The following is a 14,361-nucleotide window of genomic DNA, read 5'->3' as shown; positions in this document are numbered from 1 at the left end:
GTACACTGAACTGTGTACAATCTGGAGCGGGATAAGATAACTAAAGGGCTTCACATTTATATACATTTAAATACACCTAAACACCTTTTCCCTAAAGTGTGTCTTGTCTTCATACTTCAAGACTGTTTGCTTAAGGGATCAAGGAAAAGCCACAAAAACAAGAGGGGTTTTATTGTGCACCACGAGACAAAAGGTTTTAAATTCATCATCCTTAAACACTTCTGAAATGACAATCATTCATTTTTTGGTTCCTGAGTAATGACTGTCGTAAAACAACATTCTTGTCCATAACAATGGAGATGGACACATCTAGAAGGTGGACGCAGCCTACCATGTTTTAATTTTCAGATGAGTAAACTTTACCCACTTGCCACAACATAATGAATGCCAGTAATGCAGAATGTGATGATTCAGATTACTGGTGCACTAAAAATGGTTGATTTTCAACTCGTATCAATGTACAAATGAGAATAAAATCCAGATCTATCGACTATCTTTCAACCTCGGCTTGAGATCCACAAACAAGACCACAAAACTTTCAGTAGCATTGGTAGGATAGCTGGCTCTCTTTGGTCGAGAACTATTCTTCACCACAGTTTGCATTGCAAATGGCTCTTTGGTGCTGTCTTTTTCAGATTACCTTTTTCCTCTTCCCCTCCCGCTATTTCCTGAGTTGTTTAGAGGCAGTCAGGGCACAGGGCCACTTGTCCAGGTAGGTGAGCTCTGCAGGGACACAACCTGCGGTGAGAGGGGTCGGAGCCGGCACAACTGAACAGCAGAGGCTCCTGCTGAAGGCCACAGTGTCGGCCCCAAGGGCTGTAGGAAGGAAACAGGTGGTTGACTTCCTTTCCCATGCTGGAGCAGCCTATACTGAGTCTACAAAATGGGAAATGAAAGTGCATTCATTTTCAGCTGCAAATGCCATGTTATTTACAGGATGCTCAGAGACAATTGTTGAGTTGTAGTGGATGTTGTATACACTTGCACATGTAAATAAGAGAGGTTATGTTTTAAATTAATACATACAGAAAGTTATGATAATTAATTTGAGGAATGTATTATAAAGCATAATAGAAGATCACTGTTTTATTATTCTGTTTGATGACAAATGTAATGATTAACTGTCTGATGCATGAGAATGAATGATGTTTTAATTGTTATAGTTAAAAGGGATGCCGATTGCAACCTGAGATGTTGCTTTATTCTGAAGGCAGGATAATAGGTTTTATTCTGATGGGGAACTTCCTGTCCTTGACCGGAAGTGTGAGCTTTGACCCCGCCAGCTTATCGATTGGCTTAGCGAACAGAATAGCAGCATTCTTTGAACTCAGGTGTGAACCTTATGTCTTATTCGCTGGTCAGCGTAGCATGCTGTGTCTCTGAAGATTCTCAGAACTTTTACACAATATAAAGGCCCTTTCACGACTCTGAACTTGTTAAACTGCCTTTCATCCCATAAACTGTACAGCGTGCACCTGCTGACTTCTCACCTGGCGAACGCAGCAGGACTGTTTAGGTGGTGAAACAGAGATGGCTCACACACGAGGGAGGACCGTCGACACACACTTACGCATGACTGACCCAGGGGACCCAGGTGCAACCCTTAGAGCACTTTCTGGTGGCCAAGTATGGACAGATTTAGTGCAAAAATTCTGTAGGGATTTAAGAGAAAGGAAGTTGTCAATAGGGAGCGTTTGAACAACTGAATCTGAAGAACGGGTCTCTTGAAATTCACCTATTTCAGAGATTAAAATCATGACACATCAGGAGTCTAATATAGAAAGAGCAACAAAAATACTGCAACAGGTCGATGGCTACATCTGTGTACCTGGTGAGCGATATAGCCACGAACCCTCTCCAGCATTCCCTCACAAGTGAACTCTCGGGGAGTGAAAGGCTTCACCTGTCAAAAACATAAGCATGCACTTATATTCAGCACTACTGAAAACGAAATGTATAGGCTTTCAACGTGTGTCTACATACACACATATATACACAGTCTAACTGCTGGTTCTCCAGTCATTACCTCGGTGCGTAGAATGGCTCTGGCGGCCTCCCGTACATCTGTCTTGTTGGTCACATCGACGGTCCACACGTGAGGTTTTCCGATGAATTTCTCTGCATAAGGGTGCTGGGAGGAGATCTGTCATCCAAATGTATTTATTATTATGTTATTTATTATTTACTGTCTTTAGATCTAAGAATTGATTCAAACATTATCATCATTTTAGTTTATCTACCTGTCTTGTGGTGGGCTTCCCTTTGTAGAACTCATTGTTGTCTGATGAGTGTGGTGGGTGAAATCGTGGCTGCAGGAAGACACAGCCCAGGGCTATTGCCTCAATGGGTGCCGGTCCCTCATAGGGGAAGCCAAGACCTACAAACACCTGGAAGGGAAGATGTGTTATGTGGCATCTTAATGAGGATCTGTCATTGAATATAAACAAGGCAGGGCAGGCAGGATGAACATGTAAAGACAGTGACCCATATGGGGCCACAATTCCGTCCAATATGATTGTGTCACAAATCTACTTAAGAAACAATAGATACACTTAAAAGATTGAGATCTTCCCTTTTTCCCTGTCAAAGGTTATTTTGGGGAGTTTTTCCTGATCCGATGTGAGGGTCCTGGGACAGGGATGTCGTATGTGTACAGATTGTAAAGCCCTCTGAGGCAAATTTGTAATTTGTGATATTGGGCTATACAAAATAAACTGAATTGAATTTAATTGAATGTGCGCGCTCTTCTCTGACCTTGGCTCTGCGTAGAAGTCGTAGGAAGAGTTCCTGAGTCAGCAGGCCGTGGTTTCTGATGGAGCTGGGCAGATGAGAGGCGAGTCCTGGAGGCTGGTAGACTGTAGCGTGGGTCTCCATCTCTTCACTGATCACCTCCACATACTCAGATTTACCCTGGCATATAAACACACACACACACATAATGATGATGATTGATGATTTAGGACCAGGATGAACAAAAACCCCAAACTGTCTTTTATGAAATCTTCACTCTCTCTTTTGGTCATTTACCTGCCACATGTAGTCTTGTTTGCCGTAGATGACTGCTATCCTGTCTTTCCTGTAGCTGTCTGGCTCCAGCTCTTCCTCCCTCACCTCCTCCCTCGCTGCTTCCTCACTCACAAAGCCCAGGAAGGAGTTATCAGGAGTGTGAGCTAGAGGGCAGATCACAGATCAAATCAAATATTACTATTGGACAGGAATTACCATCAATACACTCCAGAAATATTACAGGTGAATATTCAAATGATGTGCGAGAGGAAAAACATGCTGAGAAGTATAAATCAGCCGTTAAAGAAAATGAGAGGTTAACCTCAGATTGTTTAGATAGGCAGCTGCCACCCGGCTGGCCCACCCTCCTGTCTCAAGGTGTACTTGTTTAAAAATACTTTTGCCAAATCTTTTCTCATTCATAGCAGCACATCATTTTCTCCCGGCTCATTTTCAGCTCCATTTGCTCCCACATGTCTCTTACACCTGTCTGGGCCCACCTATCAGATTAGCAGAGGCATTGACAGCTGACAGATATGATCAAGGGCATGTGACATGTGGAGGTTTGAAGCTGTGAAGGAATAAATTGTTTCTCTGTTTCAGATCTCTTGCTGCCTGTTTACAGTCTGCTCGTCTGTTTAGTATCCTTCCATCGGCGATCCTCCTCGTCCCCATTTCAACACAGAAGCATAAACACCCGCCCGCTCTTTTCTCAAGCTTCTTCTTTTTCTCCCCACTTCCTGTGACTTTGTTTCCCTCTTTCTGCCCCTTCCCAACCTTCAGCTTCCATCCATCCCTGTCTCCCCCTCAGCAGGACAAATAAACAGTGTTTCGGGCTGAGGCATGAAGAGTGGCTCTCGGCCCAGTGCGGCCAGCTCGCCTCCGTCTCCCGGCAGGCTGGGAGAGACGACATAGAGAGGTGTTGGAATGAAAGCTCTGTCTGGGCACCACGTTTATTTAACCTTAGCTATTAATCCTCTCACTGCGAAGACGCTTAGAGATGTGGACGTGAAGGATGAGAGCTGTGGCAGCAAAATATAAATATGTCTGGAGATGTGAGTTGAGTCGTAGGTCGTGCGTCTCTGAATCAATGTTCTGTACTGAGCTGCCATCATACCGTGTTTGCATGATTACAGACGTTCACACACAGACTTACGGAACAGGGTCATGTATTGCAGAGGCTGCAGTCCCCAGCTTCCCCACAGTGTTTTGTATCCATGACTACGCGCATAACTCCCCAAGTTAAAGGCTGGTTCAGTGCCAAAAGAGTCCAGGATTCTGAAGCGACACCTACAATCATTTTGAATTAAATGGTTAATCACAAAGTGTTTCTTATATTTATACACATGGTTTGCAAATGTAACTTTTTATCATATTTGTCTTTTTAATTAAAGGCTTACAAGGATATGGCTATTTCATTTATGATACTCGTGAGGTAAATGTCAGGGTTTATAAATATTTTCATCTAGCATTTCTTTAAACGTTTTTATACCAAAGACCATGGAACACACTTGCAAAATGTAAAATAGAGATGCAATAATATTTATAGAATATAGAACCGATATATCGATTTACCGATATACTAGAGACATAATGATGTATTTAGAACATTGTGGTTGTACTGGTAATGCAGGAAAGCCAGTCCCATGGCGCCATGAAGGTGAGCAAGGCCATGGTAGTCAGTGTAGATGAGGTCAAAGGTCAGGGGCCTCTGGATTGGACAACTGCCTCGGCCTGGCGCAGCACCTATCAGGCTGGACCAGTCACAATAAACACACATCACACATTCATCGTTTGACTCTACAAATCAATTAACTATTTTAAAAAAGTCATATATGTCGTCAGTACTTTTAAAGTATACATCATTTATATAATATTTGTGTTAGGTGAAAGTAACTAGTGGACAATGGTTGTCGACCTGTGGAGCAGTTGCTGTGAGGTGCTGAAGGTTAAGTTGTGGCCCAGGATTGTCAGACAAGCGCTGAGGTCGGCCCACTGGACCAGCTCCCCTAGAGGACCCCCTCGATCCACCAGGGCCTCAAAACGCTGGCCAAGACTGCCAGCCAGGGCCCCAGGATAAAGCAGCACCTGGAGTATGGGAAGTTATAAAGTCATAATCCTTCTTTAATGGCAGTTTAGTGGAGGCAGCATATTGCATTCATAGTGGAAGGGAGTTTAGAATAAGTGTCAGTTGAAAACTAGATTTCTGGTTATATAAAAAATCAGTACACTAAAAACCCTCTACATAAACATTATGGTCACTCAGGCATGTTATTGAAAACCTCTAAATGTAATGTCCTGGTGTTTATACCCTCATCTGGGTCGAGACGGTGTTGTTGCTGCTTTGCCTCATCCTCCGAGCCGCCTCTATCCACCGCTCAGACATCCTTTCCACTCTGGACCGGATGAAGTTCACGGCCGGACCATTGCTGCTGCCGATGACCTCATACAGTAGGCTCAGAGTTGTACGTATCTCCGCCTGTGTAAAATCATAGTGGTAAACAATGAGGCAGTGCAAAGTGTACATCAGATACACATGACAGGAGAGTAGAGAGTAGCTGAATAATGTCACAGTGGCACTCAAAGGCATTAGCCTGTTTGTACCTTCTCTGTGTAAGCGTGAGGTTCCTGGTGCCATGGCAGTGCAGAGTGGTTTCCTCCAAAGCGAAAGGGACAAAAGTCCTCTATTTGGCTAAGGTATGTCAATATGGAGCAGGTGGTACCATCCACCCCATAAAAGGCATAGCAGGGGTCTGACTGCCAACGAGCCCGCAGGAACTGCCAGAGAGACAGATGTTAAATCAGACAAAATAACGAGGCACATTTCTGGTGATGTACAGTATAAATAACATACGCATGCTATATCCTAATACCCATTATTTTAAAATGGTATTTCCATAATCAGCTCATATACTGTGAACTAAATATTCAACTTAAAACTTTAAGTCGAGGTAAGCCCTTCAACGCAACCATAACACTGCGCACACAGTGTCATTAAGTTCAGTACTTTCTCACCTCCACTTTCTCCGCACACACCGGATACGCACGATCCATTGGCACCTCACACTTCTCCTCGGGCCCTGCGGGTGAGATATTAGCCGTCACACACAGCTTCTCTTATGTGGCCATTTGAATGCATCATTATTCCACATTCCTTGCTTTAGTAACAGAAAGCACATTGTGGGTTAACTCAACATGGGTAATGAAGACAGTGGACAATAACTCTGATATACAACCTCTCAACTGAAATGTTCACAATGAATAGCCGCCATCAGCACGATGTATAGTGCTGCCATGCGTGTAAGAGGCATTAGAGTAGAGGCAGTGTGTTCTCAGAGGCCCTTTCCAGTAAACCCCCCACCATAGCCAATGTCAATCAACTTGAATGAACACACACACACACACACACACACACACACACACACACACAACACACACACACACACACACTCACACCTGACCCACCTGCCTCCAACCAACATACCCTTTTACAATGCCAGTCCTTGCCAATATACGCAGTCCTTACTATGTAAAACAACATACTAAAACAGAAAAGAGAGAAAAAAAAGATAAGGAAACCTGAAGTGAAGTCGTGAACACCTAAAAACAGTGATGTGCTATAAGAGCACCGCGAAAAAAAATGAAAAAAGTGCTCCCTCTGCAAAAACAAGAGTGTGAGTAGACACGTTGGTGAAAGGACTCCTGGGTAATTCAGTCCTATTTTATGGGTGTGAGGTAATGTGAGAGGAGGAGGGTAAGGGGCGAACAGGCTGGTGATGGGGAAGCGTGTGTTTGTGTGCTTGCGGGTGGCATGTGTGCACATACTGCATGTATGTGCATGCTGACAAGTGTGTACCCTCACAAATGCACAGTATGGTGTGTGTGGCCCAAGTTTTATGAATACCCTTTTTCAGGAATGGAGGTGAGCATGTATACACACACACACACACACACACACACACAACCTCGCGTGCCAAGCCGGGTGCATAACCCGACTCTCACCTGACACCTCTCACGAGGGTCGTAGTGTAAATGTTAACTTTTTTTCCTCCCCACGGACAGTTGATCGGCACCGGCTCTGAGGGACTTGTTAAACTTCTATTCAAGGACTTCATTCCCCATAACCACCTGCACCCACTGCCCTCTAACCCCCCTATTCACACCCTCCATTATCACAGCTTGTTAATTTCACTGTGTGGTTAACCTCCATCGAGGCTATGAACCATGCATTTGGCTCAGAGTATCACACTACCACTGCAGTAAACCACAGAAAAGCTTACAGTTATTGAAGCTGGCAACATGTGGGGAGGGGAGAGTGTATTTATTTGGTGTAGCAGGAATGTTAAAGTATATTATATCTGGAACAAACCCTAAAATCTCTGTTTTGGCTTGGGCAATGAGCTGCTTCTAGTATTGTAGCTCAAATAGGAAAGATGTGTATGTCAAAGCCCAATACACATGTCTTGTTGGTCTAAATCTCACTGTGGGGCCCCAATAAATATAATCTAAACCACACAGATCTCCATATCTGCAACAATCAAATTGTGTGTTCGGGTATGTACCTACATGACAAATCCTTATCTAAAGAATAAGATAGAAAACTCCTTCATCTAAAAAATCTCTCTGTCCCGAGAAAAGCTTCTTTTTTTTTTGGAGAAACTTGTTTTCCTTCATATCATAGAGCATCATCATCAATTTTGAATGATACGTCATAAGTACAGATTCTTCGCCCAAAACTAATAAAACAACACACATCATTTAAGAGAGATTAAATGTGATGACGGTCTGGGCTTTACCTGCGTGTGGTCGGAGGACGTGTGATGGAGTGTGAGACTGATGGTGATGCTGCTGGTGGCGGCTGAGCTGGTCAAGCCGCTGAGACACTCTCTTCAGCTCCCTCACCACCAGGCGAGCTAAGCCTTGCTGATCCTGCCTGAAGCTGGAAAATAAACCCATATGTCACCACACTGCATGAACAATTCAATAAGTACAATACATATAATATGCTGTTGTTTCTGTGTTAAAACTATACAGATACCTTTGCAGCAACAGACTGAGATCATCTCTGCTCAGCTGGGTGACCTGACCTCTCTCTCTGCTCAGCCTCTGCACCTGAGTACTCAAAGCCTCCAAGCGGAGCGCCAGCCTACGAAAGCCAAGACCCCGCTGACCTGGGACATAGAGTAGATACAACATGGTATGTCATCTACGTACAGTATCATATTCTAACCCCTATCATAATGTTTAAGGCGTAATACTTTGTATTATGTCATGGCAAATCTCTATGGGTTACGTAACTCTATAACTCTTAACCTGATCTGCTGCAAACGAAGCAGCAAATTATGGCCGTGTACTTTTTCGATGTTGCGTGTGGGGGGGTAATGTCATATTTTTAGAGGTGCCGTTTCTTGCGGGACTATTTATATGACGGATAAAGACGTCATAATTTCTGACAACAACATATTTCTGAGTGTTACTGGAGCTTTGTGGTCATCTCACATTGCTTTGTGGTTTCAGAGCCAGCCCAAACACAAACACACACACACACACACATACACACACACACACACACGCACACACTCATATAGACATACTGTATGGTATTGGCTGAAGGTTAAACTAAAATTGCTGACACATTTACATTGATTTTCGTGAGCTGCATTCATTAACCCAGCGGTTCCCAACCTTTTTGGCTTGTGATCCCTTAAAACTATGCAACATCTCTTTATGTTACAACTGGAATGACCTTGAAGCAGAAATGAGTTGTAAGCAGTTCAGTGTTTCTTCACTTTTTTAGAGGCCTGAAGAGAGAAAAGTGTCCAATATTTTACAAAAAGAAAAAAATGTATCTTACCCCCAGGTTTGGAACCAGCCTTAACTAACAATAAAGTGTATTCAAAGAAAGGAAAGAAACAGGCATTTCTTCAGTACCTCTTGTGTTGTGTTGACTAACTTGAATGGTGGTGTTCACAGTAACACAGCTAGTTACCAGACATACCATTACTGTAAACACAGCAAATGTGCATTTTAAAAGCCTGCTGGGGGGCATAAAATGAGCTATTTGAGATGGCAGATCAAGGATATCTTGACTGAAATCATCTGTATGAAGCAAGCCGGACTGTAAAAAGAGTGGTGCAGTCTGGGAATGAGGGGTATTGAGTGTTTTATTTGAGGGGTTGCTGGTAATGTTGGGGTAGCTTTGAGGTAAGAATCTCCTTGGGAATAGAGCTATAACCTGTGGTACACAGTAAAATCCACCAGACCGGTGATGTCACTTCATCACTGTTTGCTCAGCTGACTGTCAGCATATCACTATGCACACGCTCAGGGGCCCTTTGGGCACAGACGCCATGAAAGATGAATGGGAGGGACGAGTTGGGATCCTGTAACAGCTTAACGCCAGTTGTGTGAGATGACTATATGACCAAATCATTTAAAAAAAACAAAAATGTACGGCTAACTAAATTATGTATGAATCGGTATGTGTGTAACCTTTACTTACATGTTATATCCATAGTAGAAAACATATTACTATTTTTAGTAGTATTCCATAATCAGAACCGCTTATCCTATTCTGGAGCCGATCCCAGCTGACATTGGGCAAGGCGGGATAGACCCTGGACAGGTCGCCAGTTATATAGAACATATAGAGACAGACAACCATTCACATTCACACCTACTGGCCATTTAGAGTCAAATTAACCTAAGCTGCATGTCTTTGGACTGTGGGAGGAAGCCGGAGAACCCGGAGGGAACCCACGCTGCCACGGGGAGAACGTGCAAACTCCACACAGAAGGACCGGGAACCGAACATCGGCCTTCTTACTGTGAGGGTAGAGGTCTAGCCACTACACCACCACTGATAAACGACTTCTTCCCCCATGTGGTATATTTTCCAACACAACTATTGCTGGGTGGCTCTTTGTACACTACTCGTGGTGGGTCCCTCAAAGCGCACAGCAATTGTGGGTCTGTGGCTGCACCAGTGGTTTATATTGTCTGCTAAAAAATAATGTTCCTAGAATTTGAGAAGAAAAGGATCGGATATTTAGATTTAAATGTCATGTTGTGATTACATTTTTCAAAAAGATTTATTTGAAGTCTGTCACAAAGTGTTTTCTTTTTCTGTCTTAAGTTAAGCCTGTGTATCTGGTTATTAACCCTCCTAAGATGGTTACTCTTACTGACTGGAGAATTCCCATTCTGAACTGGCTGAACCTACATACAGTATATAGGTTCAGCCAGTTCCATATAATTCAGAAGTGAATTAAGTTCCCTTGAATTAAGAAACTTCCAAAAACAAACAAATGCAACACGAATCAGTATCTATATCATATTGTAATGTTTTCATCTAAACTGATCTCATAGAAAAATTAAACATCAGAAACTATTCAAATGATGTAAACACTGTTAAATATTGAATCAAGTCTCCTGACAAAAGCCACAAATAGACCATTGAATGTTGATTAGAGACCTCCTGACGCCCTTAAAACCCAGAGTGGAGCTCGCTGAGTGTACTATGCTTCTGGGAGAGACACGGCGCCAGAATATGCTAATTTATTTATTGGATGCAAAAGAAAGAATGCTGAGAAAAACATACTCTCCAGGAGATTGTTAACATTGCCGCTTCTTTGTAAACCAGGAACAAAACTTTTGCACAAACAAGCCCGTCTCCTGCCCCCTAACTTCCCTCCTTCAGGGAAACGGTTTAACCAGACAATTGAGTTGAACAGAGGGATCTTCGCCGCAAACCCACAAATGTCAGCCACATGGGACCCACCGGGAAGTGTGTTCAAAGCTTCATCTAACATTGGAAAGACAGTCAAATAAGGTGTTATCAACTAGAGGTACAGTTATTCTCTGCAAAACATAGAATACTACTGCCCTATTTCCCCAATCAATGCTTAGTGTGAAGACAGGCTGAGATTATGTGATGTGTTTATAATGTGTTTCTGAATGTCATTTATTCATGCAGTGTTGCTCAAACACCATCAAGGCTTACCTTGTTCCTGAGGGGACCTCCCAGCAGGTCCATCCCTGGTCATCTCAAGGGGCACCCAGAAGCTTTGGAGCAGCAGGGTGAACACAGACAGGCACAGGCAGAGCACCAGGCAACCGCTAGAGGGCAGCATACACAGGGAAACCTCATGAAATGCTGCAGGGTTAGGTTTTTTTTTCATCTGACGAACTCCCATGAACCACGGTAACACAATTTATCAGTGGATTTTGTGACGATATTTTTTATTGAACTGTCAATATTTAGGTTGATTTGGTCAGGTTAGCATTCCTACTTCTACCTCGTCGTGGCAGAAGCTTAAAGTTTATTTATCCATAACTTGAAGCTAACAATTCAAAATAATTATCCATTCTGTTTAACTAACTAAAGCTACAAGCTACAGCTGACTCAATATGTTTTACTAATGAAATCATATTTTCTATTTTTCATAAATTTGTTGAGCTACAATCTTTGTACATGTCAAGTCCTATGCATCATATTTTGTATAAACAACTCCAGATATGTCAACGTTTACATGGCCATACCATAAAAGGCCTGCCTTTAATACATTGTGTTATTACCCACCAGTTAAATCTCATTTTAACTTTTAGGAGCGGATCTGATGCAATAAAAACATACAGCCGGACTTGGCCTTTTCGTCAAATACGTTGATGTTAATGTGGAGAACTACATTGTTCCATGACTTCACATGAGGACCCTGGTGTGTCAAAACAAATATCTGAACGAGACGAGCCATCATAGCATGTATCTGCTCGCGGCTCTCACTTTCATCAGGCCAATAAAGCCACCAACCCTTACCCAAAGGAACACGGTGTAGCCCAGCTCAACTGCATGCCCAATGCTAGTGCCTATAAGGCTCCAGATTCAGATGCAAACTAATTATTTGCATGTCATTCTTTCATACTGCCATTTCATCAAAGCTGTCAGGGCACTCATCACTTTGGTTGAGGGGCAGATACAGAATGGAAAAGTAGTAGCACTGTAAAGTTGCACAGAGGAGATCATGATAAAGCAGAATATTTTGTGATAGTTATGGATATCTACTGCAAGTGATGTCCAGCAACTATAATCAATTACTTATTGGGCTGAGCTTCGTCAACGAGCTCAACATGCAAAAGGCCAGTGCACACTGCGAGGCATTCAGGGGCAGGCATGGATGCGGCATGATGCATTAGTTTCTTACTACTGTATGTTTTTACTGCATCCTGGCACCTGATCTTACGCTGCTGAGCCTTACCTGCGTGGCCGCAGTGCAACATGCATGGCCCTCTGTTTACAGGATACTGGATGTCACTGTCAAAACAAGGACATTTGCAAATCCCAGTTAGTTCAACATGCTAAATGAATGGATCGTTATGCCTCGGGCAAAGAAAATCCTAATTGCACAATTGTTACACAATTTCATTTTCAACGCCCATATTTGGATTTAAGCGGTAAAGGTATATTGTAGTTTCTTTATATTGCAAATGAATGGTCACACATTTGCATTAATTGATTGAGTCTAAAGGCATAAATACATTTAAAGTAATATTATTACCAGAGTGTGTGTGTGTGTCATTAACTGACAGAAATACTGAACAAAAGCAAAACCAAATTGCTGTTGCGTGTTAACGTGAGACAGATACAGAGATGACAACAGATCAGCTTACAAGAAAAACCAGCACATGCACAACCACACACAGAAACACACATCCTCACCTCCTTGGGTCTCCGTCATAACCCACTGGAGACCATCAGGCCTGTTTTCAATACACACAAGCTATAAAAAAAAAGAAATAAAGTTGAGGCTGGGAATTATCTTGCCTCCTTTTTTGTCTCTTTTCGCTATTCTTTCCCTCCTTTTCTGGCCGTGCCTTTTCTCTGGCTCAGGGCCTATGGGTAAGCATCCTGTGGTTGTCAAGGTAACCTGACTCCCCTTTAAAGAAAACAATAGCCAGAGTGCTGCGGAGGCCTTTCACAGATACAATGGAGCCCACGCTATTGGGTGACACAGTTTCTTTCAGTCGCGCTGGCTAGACGTAAGCCGTGCTTGTGAACTGATACTCAAGCAGGGAGCTCATTTAAATAGCTCAAATGGTGCAAACCTCTGGCATTAAATGACACAATACAGACAAAAGACAGTACAATAACAATAGTGAGCATAATAATAGACCCGAGAAAATACCCAGTGGAAACTTTATAGATAACAATTAAAGTTAAGTTAAGATGTACTTACTGTGTTACAAGACAGTTGTCAAATAATTAAATCAGACAGCAAGTTATCTCTTTGGAGGTTTAAACGTGATTGTCGGTGCTAGAAAGGCAATGTGTGAAAGAGAAACCTTAAGTGATCAAAGGGTCTCACGTCTTTGAAAGACAAGTGTGTTTTACTGAGCCTCAACTGCTTTTATTATAGTTCTCAATGCTGGTTTATTAAATCTCGCACAACTTGCACTTTTGATGACAAGTGGAAATGCCACACAGATTGACCACAGCCCGGAGTCTCCCAAGTACCTGAAGAGGGCGCCAGAGGGCCGAGGAGTTCTTGCAGAGAATCTGTTCTGGCAAATAAGAAAAGGAACTACAGCTAAACCAAAAATGTTTTCCACCGAAATATATCCAGCTGTACAAAGCAAATTAACTCTACAGAAACTAAAATACAAATAAAAAAATAAAAAACAAGAACAAAAATGTTTGATTTTAGGAGGGCTGCAGATCACAGTGCCAGACAGCATGCCAAAGGTTTCTACACCACTTAACTAATGAACAACAGCCCATTTGGATAAAGATAGATAGGACACTGTGTCATTGAATCAGTTAACATACAGCACTGATACAAACAGGGAGTGCATCCATTTATAGGGCATGAACACAGTTAGCAGTCAACTTAAGGGCCAGATGCCACTCCTACCTACCTGCCTCATAAGCAGCTACAACTTTGAGCCTTGATTGGCCAGTTGAGGTTAAACCAGCTGAGGGGAGGCTACAGGAAGTCTACTGGCTAAAATTGGACTGTACAGCTCATACTGGGATCTATGACTTCAAGAGCGAGTATTACATTTATTATTATTACTCTGACATATGCCACTCCCATCACATGTATGCAAATGTGTTGCTTGTTTTTGCTAATTTCTCTGACAAACAGTAAAAAAAAAAAAATTAAAGATAAAAACTGATAAAAGCAAAGAAAAGTGAGCAATTCCTCACATTTGAAAAGCTGTTACGGTACATCATTTATTTTTTACTAACTTAAATGATTTATATTAACTTAATTAGTATATATCCAGTTGTTGTGGATACACCTTTAATTATAGCTGTGCAGTGCAACTGTGCCTTGTTCAAGGATAATTGCTTGGAGA

At 42.5% G+C, this 14,361-nt stretch overlaps 1 protein-coding gene across 1 annotated transcript; it reads right to left on the bottom strand.

Annotated features, from left to right (window-relative positions):
* Positions 1 to 677: 677 nt before the first annotated feature.
* LOC117748986 (alpha-1,6-mannosylglycoprotein 6-beta-N-acetylglucosaminyltransferase B-like) lies at positions 678 to 12,286 on the bottom strand. Its single transcript, XM_034559156.1, is given in 18 exon segments — positions 678 to 876; positions 1,491 to 1,597; positions 1,599 to 1,652; positions 1,829 to 1,903; positions 2,027 to 2,143; positions 2,241 to 2,387; positions 2,755 to 2,910; positions 3,028 to 3,170; positions 4,163 to 4,296; positions 4,629 to 4,760; positions 4,925 to 5,094; positions 5,318 to 5,485; positions 5,611 to 5,784; positions 6,022 to 6,086; positions 7,803 to 7,945; positions 8,045 to 8,177; positions 11,009 to 11,124; positions 12,261 to 12,286. Coding segments are annotated over 18 exon segments (2,259 nt in total).
* Positions 12,287 to 14,361: the final 2,075 nt, after the last annotated feature.

Source organism: Cyclopterus lumpus, chromosome 19 (assembly GCF_009769545.1).
Source record: "Cyclopterus lumpus isolate fCycLum1 chromosome 19, fCycLum1.pri, whole genome shotgun sequence".
Taxonomy (NCBI): domain Eukaryota; kingdom Metazoa; phylum Chordata; class Actinopteri; order Perciformes; family Cyclopteridae; genus Cyclopterus; species Cyclopterus lumpus.
The sequence above is the reverse complement of the archived record's forward strand: the minus strand, read 5'-3'. Positions and strand labels throughout refer to the sequence as shown.